The 15391-nt window shown below is 39.5% G+C and overlaps 1 protein-coding gene across 2 annotated transcripts in view; it reads right to left on the bottom strand.

Moving 5' to 3' along the window:
- FADS2 (fatty acid desaturase 2) overlaps positions 1-15391 on the bottom strand; it is a 416746-nt gene that overhangs the window by 299835 nt on the left and 101520 nt on the right. For both annotated transcript variants that reach the window (XM_044067446.1, XM_044067448.1), the window contains exon 3: positions 7379-7576. In XM_044067446.1, coding sequence (XP_043923381.1) covers positions 7379-7576 — 198 coding nt within the window. The remainder of the gene's footprint in view (positions 1-7378; positions 7577-15391) is intronic.

Below are 15391 nucleotides of genomic sequence, written 5' to 3' on the forward strand. Positions count from 1 at the left end.
GCCATGCATTTGCTGAACACCTGGGGGGACACACTGGTGAGACCAAAGGGCAGTGCTCTGATTTGGTAATGATTGGCAGCTTGAAGCACAAATATCTCCTGGAGTGCCTGTCTATTTTGATATGATAGTACATGTCCTGGAGATCTACAGAGCACATCCAATCATCCTTGCACAAAAGCAGCAGAAAGGACTGTACTGAAACCATGCGGAACTTCGACTTCTTTATAAGCAAATTAAGAATGCTAAGATCAAGATCAGTCAATGTTCTCCCATTTTCTTTGTCACCAAAAAGAAGCATGAGCAAGTTCTGCATCCTTTTTGTTCAGTCAGGACCTTTTGGATGACTTTTTTTTCCAGAAGTTTTTGAACATCTAGAAAAGCTTTCTCCTTCTATCTGGGTGGCACATCAGGAAGTTATGTGCCGTAACTGGGAGGAAGAAGGGAAAAGGGAATATAGTAACCTCTGGAAATTATGTTTAACACCCAGGTGTCATTTGTTATGCATGTCCAGGCATCTAGGTGTAACAAAAATCTGCCCCCAACTGCCTCCAGAGTAGGACAGTTGGGCAGTGCCTCAGGAGTGCTGATAGAGCCTGTTAGAGAAGGGTTTTCTGAAGCCCTGGTTTTGTGGACCCCGTCTCCCTCTGGGGCAACACTGACCATTAAATCTTCTCCCTCTACTTCTTTAAGTTGATTTATCCTGCAAATCTGGAAAAGACACTTGAGACTTAGTGAACCACATCTTCTTTTTCCTGCTCTGTTGGTTTCTGGAGAAGGTCCCTTGGGGGAAGAAAACTTGATCTCTATGGCAGATAGGATCTTACTTTCTTGTTTGTTGTGGGTAAGAGCATACTTTCTTGTTTGTTGTGGGTAAGAGCATCTTTTACTAATCGGCCAAACAAAGAGGAACCATCAAAGGGGGCTGTGAAGAAAATGAAAACACTGCCATCTGTGTTAGCATATCGGGCAGGAGATTTGTGTATTCTTAGATTAACTTGTAATGTATGCCATTGTGAAAATGTAAATAAGTTTTTAATATGTTGAGTATTTCCCTGTTTATAAAGACTTTTCAAAGAATCTGTCAGTGTTTTGATACATTTATAATTGCACGTTTGTGAGGGGCATTCTAAGTACAAACTGTTTGTGGAGAATTAGCTAAACAGTGGGTGATGTCATCAGAATGTTCCTGGTTGCTAGGTGATTATTTGAACAGTTAATTAACAGGAAAAAGAACATTTTTCAAACAGCTGACTGTTATTATTAAAACAAGACTGCTGATACTGTTAACTTGGGCAGTTTGTGAAGAGTACCAGTTAGTGAAGAGTTACAGTTACAGTGCTGTGCAGAAGATACCTGGAAAAAGATCTTATCAAAAAACTGTAAGCCTACTTTTGTCTTGCTGTTATGTTTTAGATTAGATCAGAGACAGCATTCTCTAGTTAGACTAGGAAAGTTTAGTTATTTAGATAGAGTTTTTCTAGAATGATGAACTTCTATCCTACAGTTTACTTTTACATTTCTGGTGATTGAATTCTGGTGTTTATTGAAAGCTATTGATTTACATTATTATAAACATTTTACTTATTGTTAAATGATTTTCATTACTTTACACTGTGGCTGTACTATCAGTGTGTTCTTTAGAGCTTAGAGTGTGCTTATACCTGTTTGATACCTCCCAGGTTACCATGATTGCCTGGCTGCTTCTGGTCATAACTATCATTTATTTTGATATTTCATTTTTAATACTCGATCACCCTTTGAAGGGTGCATAGACCTGTCTGAATCTGGTAGCAGTGTTTACCATTGGAATTGGGGAGGGGACACAGCTGTAAATCTTTGTCAGGCTTAAGTGTTTGCGTGCGTGAGATTTAAAGTTATTTTGAGTGTGAGTGAATCAGAAGTCTTAAACTGGAACACACTGCTCTAAAGTATATGATAAGGGATTACATTTGGGCTGGACACAGGTATATAGTCCAGTCCCAGAAAAAAAAAAGAGTGTGTTCCTATTGTGCTCTTAAGGGGAAATTGTGGAATTTTACTCTTGTGTGGTCTGTGCTCTGGTGTTTTCCGTGATGATTCCACACTGGAGCCAGTGGAGAGGACTGAGGCTCCTTAATTACTGACCCAGGTTTTAAGCGGGATGTCATATTACTGTTGGCATTCCGATGAGATATAGCCGGACATCACAGGGACGTTAATGAACAATACCTTAAAGGGGGTCCACAAACCCACACAGCCTCATCCAGGCATGTCTCCTGATGGCTATGCCTGAACCAGCTGCTCAAGATGCTCCTTGTGCAGCATGGGAAATTAACATCATCAAGGAATTAGTGATGGCGGACATAGTGTTCAGTTGAGGAGACACCTTCTTGAGGTTCTCCTTCAACAATGACTGTGTCAGAGAGGTCAAGATTTCCTTATATCACTTCTCTCTGTAGGCACGTAAAGTGAGCCAAGTAATTCATTGGTCTCAGTGTAAAGCTGGCTGAGGCATACACGTGCTTCTCATGCCTGGTCCAGAGCCCGAGACTCCTTATTTGAGGAATGAACAGTGGAACTCTGCTCAGCTAGCTTCTTTTTAGTGGCTGCCAACAAAACAATGGCATCAACTATGACACTCTTGCTCCAGAATGGGTGGTCACTGGGGGGACTAAAGCATTTGGCTGTGTATTTGGGGATGGACTCCATGGTGTCAGGCTCCTTCCAAGTCTGGTGGGTGATAAGGTCAGTGAGCTCGTCTGCCAGTTTTGATAATCCAGGACATAGATGGGCCCGTCCTGAAGGCCTCCAGGAATACTGACTCATCAAAGGAAGGGGGTTGAGATGACCAGCCAGCCTTTTGTTTCAATATTTCTAAAATATTCCGAAAGGAAATATCATCAGGCAGAGATCGAGGACCCTTCCACCTCATCAAAGTCAGTGTCCTCTGTCAACGACTCTAAAGGGTAGTCTAGGTGCTTCCTCTTGCATCGTCATTTCTGAGGAGCCTCCTCCAAGGATTCAGAAGGCAAGGGGACCTCTTGTTGAGGAGGTCCTCCAGGAGGGGTGGACTGTGGACAGGAAGAGTGGGAGCAAAGCCCTGATCCACAGGAGGTTGGATAGGACCTGGTGAAAGGGGGACCACATCTCATGGTGTGGAGAAAGCCCCCTCTGCCACCTGGAATGCAGATGTTGCTGGGAAGACCTGGTCTGCCATCCCAGAAGCTGAGAGAGAGAGAAGGATGAGGCCACCCCAGATCTGACACCTCCAGAAGACACTGGACCCAAACTGCCAAGAGCCAATGCCCCCAGGAGAGGGACAGCTCCAAATAAGTTGGAGCCAACACCAAACCTGAGGACCTGGTGCCGACATCTCAGATCAGGGACCCACTCCACTCTGAAGGTATCAGAGCTGAGCTAGTCTCGGACATTGCCGGAGACCAACTGGTCCAGATGGTTGGGACAGGGGAGGAAGATTTACTGTGATGCAGAGTATGGCTTTGGGACCTCAATTCTGGGCATATCTGATCCAAAGAAGTCTGTTCCAGAGAGGAAGAACTGTGGCTCCAAACTACCTCCATGGGATCTGACAGGCTGCTCGGACCCGGGGGCTGTGGATCCGACAGAGAAGATGTCTTGGCTGACACAGACTCCACAGGATCCAAAGGACCTCTTGGATCCAGAGAGAAGTGGGAACAGGAGATGATGGATCTGACAGTTTTCTGCACTTCTCAGGAGCAGAGGTCGTGGTCCCCGTGGAAGCTGAGGGGACACGCTTCTTAGGTATAAGTGTCTGAGCTCCAGAGGACAGTAGAAGGCCTCTCAAGATCAGCTTGTTTTGCTAATCACCTAGGGTTTGAGGTTTGAAGGTCGAGCAGATATCACACGGAACCTCCAAGTGCCTCGGCCCAAGACAATACACACACCTTTGTGGGCACCTGAATGGGGAATCTTATGCTCACAAGAGGCACACCTTTTAAAACCAGAAGGTTTGTCCAACATGCTGAAAAAAAACACAGCATGCACACACACACACACACACACACACACACACACACACACACACACACACACACACACACACACACACACACAGCACTCAGATACACACTAACACAATACTAGAACCTAAAAACAAATTAAAGATATTTGAAAAAATGTTTTCTTTTTTTGAAATAAAGAAGGAAGAAGATACAGGAAGCAAATAAGAAGGCAGAAAGTGGGAAATCATAATGCCAGTGACAAACTCCAAAAATGAGAGAGAGCTACCTAGGAAGGGAATGTAGATACCAACTAAAAAGAGATAAAATACACTTAGAACACTAAAAAAAGGAAAGAGCTCAGCATAGCAAAGAAGTAACTGAAAATCACTTATCTAAAAACAAAGGCTTGGAATAGTGTCTGTGCTGAAAGGAGGCAAAGAAGGTCTGGGGGTTGGAGAAGGAGTGGGGCATTATGAGAGAGGGAGGAGTTTGAGGCTCAGATCATATGTCTGGAAGATATGGCTGAGTTGGCTCTGAGGATGGATCTGAAGACCCATTCATGATGCATAATGAAATGGACAACATCAGATCATTCCCATTCACTGGCTTACATATTTCTGCTACTTTTTGTTTGTGGCATAAACCTGTACAAAATATTAGATATTTAACAACCTATACTTACCATACTGAAGTTAGGAGCCTATGCATTTAGTGCATTCAGCATACTGTCATAAATTAATAGTTTTTTTAAAATATTTTGGCCTGATGATTTTCTAGTTCTCCAAAACAACTCAGCAATTTTTCAACTGTCACAGATGAATGTCTAATCTGTCAGTGTAACAAAGAACTGCTTGTGCTTGTCACTATCATGCCTCAAAGGTAGGAACCAGGGACCTGTACTTTATACCAGCAAACATATGTCATTATTCAGTGAAGTACAAAATACTGCATACCACATTTCTTCCTACAACTGAGCATTTGCCACCCAAAAAAGGAATATTTTTATGATTTCTGATTCTAAATGTTTAAGTCAGTGTTTAATGATGGAGTGAAAACAGAGGGATGAAGTTAATCTACTAACAGTGTTGAAGCACCTTTCGGCACCAGTGAAGTTTTCCCTTTTCTCCACTGCTCTATGACCTCAGAGTAGCTATATATAATTTTGGGTGGCTTACCCCATACATAAGACGTGTAAGGATATTTCTTGCCCCCTGCAAATTTTTTTCAATCTATTGGCAGTCGAAGAAATGATCCGAAAACAAAGCCAATGTTCCAGTCATCCAGTAATTTATTATAATTTAATTTAAAGGTAGTGGAATATGGACAAAGCTGAAAAGGTCACCTGGAAAACACAGGAAGGAGATCAAGGAGAGATGCAGTTAAATCAAGTATAAGTGGAAGACAACGGACAGCTTGTGTGAGTTTCTAGAAAGACACATCCAAAAAGGATGCAATAATAAGAACCATACTAGACAATGGGGGAGGAAAAGATATGTGTGGTATGAAGTTGATTTAGTGGATATGATCCACAGCAATTTCAAGCAGATTTGCAAGTCTTCATACCAAAATGAAAAATGGGTCCATTTGTTTTTTGACGTCATAGTTTGTTAGTGAAGAACACCCTCACAATAGAACTGGGACAGCTCATTTTCTGTAAGTGACCTTTTATAAAACAGCTTTTATCCATCAGGAGTGATGGGTATGAAGCAAAGTGCAGGTTATACTAGAGGTATAATCTAATAAGGGGAATGTATAAAAATGGGAAAGGAAGTATAAATGGTTAGAAAGGGGTGGGGTTCAAAAGGGTTGGGGTTCTTGGAGAAAGTTTATGAGCTGTTCATGGATTCATTTAGTAGGATAATGCAGGATGATCTAAAAGAAATATATGCATAAACTGTGCCAGGTTTGATACTGTGGAGGGCAGGGCATATCTAATGAAGGCAAAAACAGAGAAAAGGGCAAGCCACATTTGGTAGAACATGGCGTCACAAACAGTTACATGGGTAAGTCCACAAAAGAAGGCAAAGCAAGACTGAAGAATATGACAGACTAGTTCTGAATACTGCTATATTTGTAACCTCTTGGAAAGTATTCTCACTTCCATGTGTGAAATATGCCTAGAGAATATAATATGGATCTTCTTACACCTAGAGGAAATGTGCAGAAAATGATGCTAATTTTAATAGGGAGTTTGGCTGGACACTTAGAAGGTTCAGCTGTATTTCATTGTTGAAGAAAAGGTGCTACTTAAGCAAAAACTCAACTAGCTAGCCATTTGGCCATTCATCATATTTACTATATTCGACCACCTCTGTCATTGAGCACACTGACTGACCTTTCAACATCCTAAAAACTATAAAAGGCAGTTTTATTAGGTTACCTATAGGCTAACTTTTTATTTCTTCACTTAGAGTATTTGCACTTACCTTTTTTGCAGGCATCTAGTTAATTCATAAAGTGGTTGATCCTATTAAACCAAACTGTCTTGCAAAGAATATCTCCCATTTAGATATAATTGCTAATACTCTGTCCAGCCAAACTAAGAACTTAAAAGTTCTACCTCAGTATCTCGGTCTTCATTGGTCATTGTCCACTACCCAGAACAACAGTATAGAGGGATGAAGCCCTTACTGTGACCCAGAAGTCTTGAGTTTGATTATTATCCAAGGCACTGGAAGAGCCTGTTTTAGAGACACACATTGATGATTTTTCCGAGCAACCCCCTCCAAAATTATTTTGATCCATGGAATTATACCTTATACTTTAGAAGTATTGCTTGCTCTCAGTTACTGGAGCTTCTTCATTCAGTCCAACATTGGTTAAGATGATATTGATGCATTGCATCTTCATTTCTAAAAGGCTTTCAATTGTAGCATTATCACCACGCCATACCAGACATTAAAAAACATGCATTTGTGATAAACATGCAAAAAACACAATTCTTCAATTGCATCTGACTATAGCCCTATTACTATCAAAGCTTGCCTTGTAAAAGTCTTCAAAAATATGATTGTTCTGCCGATCCTTGAGTTCAGAAAAGAAACTGGTGTTTGAACTAAACATCAGCATAGCTTTGTGCAGGGCTTTTTGACTATAACTGCTTCCTCAATCCCATGTGACACCTTTCTGTAGGGACTGAACTAAGGTGAGCTGACAGATGCACCCATAAGGAAAAACACAAAATAAATAAATACACATCAGAAAGCACAAAATTGCTCTTCAACATTGTTTCTACACAACTAATAATGGAAAAGAATTTATCATGAAAAATGTTTCCCTTAAATTGTCAATAAGTTGCATAAACTATCCAATTTAAAATGTTCTTCATAACAAAGAAATTAGAGGTATAACTTGGTTAACATGTATCACTTTCCTTTGTAATTAAAAGTAGTTCCAAGGGCCAATTGATGGAGTACCTGAGATGTTGCAAGAATAAAGGCTGTGATGATGGTAGAAATCCAACCTATTCCAAAGTAAGACAGAGTAAACCAAGCTAAAAATTCCAAAAGCAAGATATGGCCTAGGCATAGAGTAAAAAAGACAGGGTCTGCACTGAAGAGTTTCATGTCCTCTGCTGTCTTCCTCAAGGCACGAAAATCTTCCACCAGCTTAGCCTAAAACAGAAAAAAGGTACACCATCAGAACCTGAAATTTACGTTATACTACTCAGTCAAAAAGGTTAGCTGTAGTTCAGTGTCAAGCAACAGCACGGCTAAGGAATAACCCTTTGGTGAAAAGACAGGGTACCCTCCGGAGCTACAAGGGACCCACACTCTATTTGTGTCACTAATGTTTGAAGTCCATCCATGAGAAAGTCGATGACTGACTTGAATTTTTTTCTGGGTGAAGAGATAAAATTCTTGCATATTCTGTCATTCAAGCACGTATACTAGTGAGCCTGACAAGCAAATAAACGTGTGTGAAAGCATGAACTGCTCTGGAATCACTGCACATAAGGAGTATGGGAGGACCTTGGGTGGCTTATGAATGGGATATTATTAAATACTCTAACCTACAATGCTGTCACACAGCTCTTGTTCCTCTGTGGAAATAAAAGCACAACATGGGCAGTTCAACTGCCTCACTGTGACCAGTGAGGATACAGAGGGATGAAGATGTTCTGATACAGTAAAAAAAGGTATACCTTTCTTGTCTAAAGATTACCACTTTTGATGTATTCAGAAGTATCGAAACACATGATATAGCATATATTAGAATGATATTCATGCTTTGCTTCAGTGGTAATCAACCAGTAAATCATGAAACACAGGTAAATCTTACAAGCAAGAACAGCGTAATTTCTCGACAAGATCGATAACTTGTATACAAGTATATTAACAGCTATAACCAGTTATGTGATGCACAGCACAGCTTTTGCAGTGCCTTCCATTACCTTTACTGCTCTGGTAATGGCCACTCCCTTTATTGCAACCCAGATGAGAGACTTATTAATGCATCTCTCGTTTTTGACATAACAAGGGCTTTTGAAATGGTCAACCACCCCCTCTTCTCACAAACTCAAAAGACTTTGGATGTAACACTGTCTGCTGGTTTCACACCTATCTGAAAGACAGAAACTTCCAAGTCATAAGCAATGCCTCATCTTCTGCTGATGGTAAACCTAATACAGGTGTACTGCATGGGTCTGTCATAGGTTCTTTTCTCTTTTTTATTTTTGTTAATGATCTCCCTCTATAATTGCCAAATCTTACATTAATAATATAAGCAGATGACGTGCAGCTCCTGCATTCCAGTACAAGCCACTCTGCCCAGCAAACCAAGTTGCATAACAATCTTACTCAGATATTTACATGGACCACTACAAACAACCTACTAATTAACCCCAAGAAAGCCAATGTCATGGTCTTTGAGACAGCCAAGAAATTACCCACTGTTCCTCCTATTCTGTTAACAGATCTTAATTGGAACAGAATACCCAATGTCACTGAACAGAATTATTTAGGCCTAATAGTCAACCCTACTTTTTCCTTTACCACCCCCCGTGCCCACACACACACACACACACACACACACACACACACACACACACACACACACACACACCCACACACACATGCTCAAAGATACAGATTTTGTAACTAATAAAGTTTGTGCTCAATTAAAACTGTATTACAAGATCAGTCATCTCCTTTTACCTGCTACTCACAGGGCCATTGCTAAAAACATTCAAACTTGAATATGGCTGCCTTTTGCTCGTTATGGATTCAGCCCACAATACATAACGACTGCAGACTGCTGAGAATAAGATCTGCAAATTAATTCTATTAGCATACCCCCAGATATACCACTACCACTTGTAAAAAATTCCAAGTGGTTTTCAGTGCCTCATATGCCCACTTTTATTCTAACTACTATACTTTTCAAAGTGATAAAACATAGTCACTGTCCCCCTTTAATAGTGAAACTACCTTTACAAGACAACCTCTATGTACACAGAAGAACACAGAACAACTCTTTCACTCTAGTACTCCTTCCTTCAAGAACGACTGCAGGTGAGACAGCCTTCTCTAGACTGGGACCTGCTACCTGTATCTACCTGCCTACAGATATCAAAAATCAATAAATCTGCAACTGGCAACTACTACCATGACAATGGTTAGGTATTAGGTAACTTATTGTCCCATATCATGTATACTAGAACACATTTATTAAATGTTTCTCAGCCACTTAATATGGCATCTTATATGTAAATATTTCACATGTCCGTAGGAGTTGTTTTTTTTATAGATAGATAGATATGATTGCACTGTATTGCATGCACAACTTTGCTTGCATTTTGTATACATCTTTTTCAATGCACTCTGACTTGATCTTTTAATGTTGCTCTATCTGCATTCAGTTTTACAATGTTCTTAATTTTTCAGTGTACTCATTTTGTATATAATACTGCTGATTGAAAGACCATGATGTATTTTATGCTCTTTGAGCTTGGGTCATTGCTGATAAAGGGCAATGGATAGAATAGTCCACTTAACTTGTGAACATATTTATTTATTTACTGACATTTGATTATCGGGGAAGTCTGACTAAGTAGAAGTTTATTTTCAGCAGAGGCCAAGGGAAAAAAGCTCCAAAGTATTACAAAACATTTTAAGAACAATAATTGAACAGTCTTTATGACAATAATACAAAAAATAAATACAGTTTAAAAAATATATATCAAATTAGACATAATATGAAAACAGTTTAATTATATCAAATTAGAAGAACAGATGCAAGTATGACAATAATGTAATAGTTAAAATAATTTAATAGAGAAATTAAAGGTAAGCTAGTATAATACAAACAGGATTTGCAATATGAAGTGAGAGAAAAGCAGGCCTATGGTATATTTAGAGAGAAAGCAGGGGACAGAAATTGACAGAAGTAAGAAAGTGAATGAAGATGGGAGAGTAAGGAGATGTAACAATTGAACAGGTTCACATTTAGGGATAAAGTTTATCCTAGTGTTGAGCAAGAAAAGAGACAGCTTTTGGCTAGAAAGTCCTTCAGAATGGTTTTGAAGGCTGGGAGGGAGGGTACTGACCTGATGGATAGAGATAAGGAGTTCCAGGCCTTAGCAACATGGTATGAGTACAGACAATGTCCAGCAGATGTTATAGGTATGTGGAGAAATAGGAGCTTTTGGTCATTGGACCATAACGGCCGACTGGAAATATAGTTGTGTGGAATGACAAGCAGATGGATTTTGGATATTATAGGTGGTAAGAAACTGCATATACTTTGGTTGATGGGGTAGTTCTGGCCAGGTTAGTGTTTTTAGTGCTATACAGTGGTGGATTCTGAAAGGGGTACTTGCTGCAAATTTTGCAACTTTGTTATAGCATTGTTCAAGTTTTAATTTCTGTGATGCCTGATGGTTAGTAGAGATGGGCGCACCATAAAGAAGTGTCAGGAGGAGACAAAGAATGGCAAGTGTAGCTTTAGTTGTGTCAGGGAGAAAGTTTTTGGCTCTATAAAGCATCCCTACATTTTGATGAGTTATTCTTATGCAATTTTGTATAAGCAGGTCAAATTTAAGATTATCATCTACTGTCATCCCTAATAATCTCCTACAAGAAGTGACTTCAGTGTTTACACTATCAACAGAGAGGGCATTACATTTTGTTTTTTCATGGGAGAAGGATTTGGGGAAAAAGTGTTTTTTTAAGGTTGAGCATTTGCTGTTACAAAAGCTATGTTTCATTTGCTGTTAAAACTTCCTTAGTAATTTTTTGGTGGTGTGCCACATTGTCAGATGTGCAAATAAGTGTGGAGCCCTCCATGTATTGTATTAGGGAGGCCTGTTGTATGACTGTGTGCAAGGTGTTGATGAGAATGTTAAAGAGGAATGGCCCCAGAACAGAGCACTGTGGTACACCAGTGGTGACTCAGAGATATCGAGAGGGGGTGGAGTGACATTTTACTGACTTATACCTATTGTATATGTAGTTTTTGAATCATAGAAAGGTGGGCTGAGAGATATCTAATGGTGACATTTAAAGTAGACGTTTGATGTGACAAACTGTGTTTAGACAATTCTAAAACTAAAGAGGTGGGTACTAGTGTGCCATTCTCACTAGCTTTATTGACAGTGTGAAGAGGGATAATGTGTGGCTTTTAAAACAGTAAATAAATAATAACTACATTTAAATAGTAAATAAATTTGCAAAAAGTAAATAAATATATATATATATATATATATATATATATATATATATATATATATATATATATATATATATATATATTTGCATATTTATATTTATACGTGTGTATGCTTGTATATTTAATTTCAATGCCATGCTTTTGGTTTTAAGCCTTTTTTGTTTTCATATTAAAAATAAGATTTATTTGCAGATTAAGAAATATGTCTGCATGCAAAGTAATAGCTCAACATGTATACAGTGTGCTTATGAATGAAACACATTTGTAACAATTATGCTGAGCAGCTGTACTTGCAGTATTCTGCTATGATATGTCAGGCTTCCTTTGTGCACATGCAAGGCTCATGGGTGATAATCTTGTCAGTCTATCACTGAAATCACGGCCAAACTTAAACAAAACAAAAATGTGGTTTGTCATTGAGAAGATCATGTTAGAGTAATATCCTTTAGTTATGTTACTGAATGATCCTGGAACTGGATAGGTGCCATACAGTGGATGTGGTGTGCTTGGATTTCAAAAGGGTGATACACGATGAAATGTATTTTATTTTTATTTGTTTTTACCAGGTTATCTGTACTAGCTCTATGGCCTGTTTAATAGGAAAACCCACTGTGGTATTTGTACTGGCAAAGAGCAAATTGGCAGGGATACTAACACACTTCATGGAGTCCTGTATTTGAATTATTTGGTCATCACCTGCACAACAGTGAGACTGAGCAAGTCACTTAACTTGAAAGCACTCCTGTGTGAGCTCTGAAAAGGCAGAGTAGTGATAGTGGGATTATCTGGGTAAAAATAAAATAATAAAAAAAAGCACAATCAATTTGATAGTGTAGGATCACATTTATAGTAGGGAAGAGATCAAGACATTATCAGACCCCACCCTGATGGGACCTCCTGCATATCCACAAAACAGCACCAGAATTACCCATTCTAAAGACTTAAACAATATCTGTGACATAAATAGGGCTTGCTAAAGGGACAGGTATGAATCCCAGAGGCTATCCTTTCTCTGGAGCAGGCTCCTCACCCAATTGAAGGAGAGTTCCTTCCTAAATCAATTCAAGTGTAACTTGGACAGCTGGATGGGAACAGGAAATTTATCCCTGGTTTGGCACCTATGTCTCTAATGGACACAAGCAACCTGTAAATAGTTCATCTCCCGGACCCCTGATTATAATCTCCCAAGCCCCTGCTTATACTTATCAAGTGGTACCAGATCATGTCAGAGATTTGGGATGCATGGCTAGGCTTAAAAAGGTCTTTGTGTTTGTAAGGCTAGTAAACACCTATGAACCTATGAGCTTGGAGTTGGTACGAACAAGTAGGAAGTGGTGTGTGTGTGTGGGGGGGGGGTTCCCTGTCTACAAAAACATTTGAGTTTGCATGTTCCAGGATTATGTCCTGGAGAATGCCAGTTTCCTGTCTATCTTGTAATATTAATGACTTTTTGTTGATTTTATATGAATTGATCTAATGTTAGTTAGATGAACTGACATATATCCCTATATACAGATACACAGATAAGTAGAGAAATACATATATGAATAGATTGATATATATATATATATATATATATATATATATATAGATAGATAGATATAGACAGTGACAGAAAGGGAGAGGAAAAAAAGAGAGCTAGTGTGTTGCATGTGTCTTTGTCTCTTTATCGATGTTTACATCACGTGTACTCAGGTAAGTCATTCTGTGTAGTTAGAGCTTAGACCGGGGTGTTGGTTTTAGTGGTATTATAGCAGAACCTGTTTAGCCACATGATATATCTGAAATTAACTGTTTTCTCACACTAGCTCAGGCACGGATTCTGAACAGGAGCATTACTACTGTAAGTGGACTGTTTAGCATGTACCGTAGCAACAGTTAATTCATATGATCATAGGAAGTTACTATACTATTAACCCTGAGGCCCTTACAAGCCTAGTCAAGAATTTAGCCTATGTTCCAACAAGTCAGTAACCTATGCCACTGTCCAGCAGGGACACAGGTGAGATCCCAGGGGTGTATTTTCTGTTCCCCATCCAGTTATCCAGGTCGCGCTTAAAAATGTTTAACGAGGTATTCTGCTTGACATGGAGAGGGAGTCTATTCCACAAAAGGGGGAGTCTCTGGGACACAAATCTGTCCCACCAACAAGTCCTATTGATGTGACAGACCAGGTTGAGGTTGCGCGTGAGGGTTACTCGAGTGGAGCTTGACATGTGGATATCAGGGCAGGGTCTGAGATTGCTTTGTATGCCAGACAGAGGTCACCTCTGAGGAGTCTGTAGGAGACTGAGTAGAGGGACCAGGAATTTAGCCTATCTGTGTAGGGTAGATGTTTGAAGCCCTGTAATTTCCAGATGGGGAACTTCTGTGGTCTCTCCAGCTGCTTCGTGAGGTACATGCTGAAAGGGGCATTGTACTCAATAATGGGTCTTATAAGGGAAGAATACAGGGATTTCATGACCACCTTGTCCCTGGATGAGATACCCTTACTAATAAGGTGGGCCATGTAGAAAGCTTTCCATACAATGGAGTCAATATGGTGGTCAAAAGTCAGTTTGCTATCAGCCTGGGTGCCCAAGTCCATCACTACTGATTGCGTGCTTAGGACCTTATTATCAATGCGATAATTTGTGGGGACATCACTCTCCCTGAAAGGGATGATGATGCATTTTTTGGCATTCAGTTTGATGCCATGTTTCTGGCACCAGTCATTTGTTTATGTGAAATTATAGCCACATTCAAAACTGACCCCACTGTAATACAGCCCCACATCATTTCAGTTAGCCATGGCCATTCAATTGCTTACTGCAGCTGCCTCTTGCTTTGAAGTCAACAAATACCACTAATAATGATAAAAGTTTTACACAGCAATATAGATGATGGTAGATAAAAGAAACCGCTTTCTAACACTTTTGGTGATAACTGGTATAATGAATGGGCTGCATGTGACTGGTTGTCACAGCCAGTAATATGTGGGGAAAGGGTCTACATCACATAATCCCAGAGCATGTAGTCATGAGACAATAGATCATATCCTAATTACCAAAAGACCACACACACACACACACACACACACACACACACACACACACACACACACACACACACACACACACCCCAAAAGGCCCAGTGACCAAATCAGTAGAAACAACTACACATGCACACACACTCTCCACAGCAGCCCACTCATCAAGCATCCTTACAGATTGTCCAGGAATAACATTTAAAAACAGCAAAATAATTTTTTTACAAGTCACTTCCCACTTGCCTCACACTACTTAAGTATACAAACTTTAAGATCACAGAGATACATAGAAAAGAAAAAAGTTGTTAGTATGTAATAGTGTTTCCCTTTTTCAATGCTTGCACAATCTCTATGCTGAAAAGACAGTGGCGAAACAGTGTTGCCTTTTGATAGCATCTTCAGTCTACTGGCATCGCTTGTTACATTGGATATAATGAATTGTCAGTTCTACATCACGTCCATGATCAGGTGTTCTCATCCTTTGTGAAAAGGCAATGAAACTGCATCAAACTGCAGTGCTCTGAATGGCCAAGCCCAAGCTATAACAGTTCTATAAGTATACTTTATGTGATAATGTATATTAGCATATTCTTATGAATACTGAGCACTCTATACTACCTAGAAAGCATTGCAATTTTTCATTCAGATTAAAAAAATATGATATTTTAAAAGAAATATAATATGTTTCATACTTCTGTAAAATATCTCAGTAAGCAAGTATGGCAAACATGCT

This window comes from Protopterus annectens, chromosome 3.part1 (assembly GCF_019279795.1).
Source record: "Protopterus annectens isolate FY-2018-M chromosome 3.part1, PAN1.0, whole genome shotgun sequence".
Classification (NCBI taxonomy): domain Eukaryota; kingdom Metazoa; phylum Chordata; order Ceratodontiformes; family Protopteridae; genus Protopterus; species Protopterus annectens.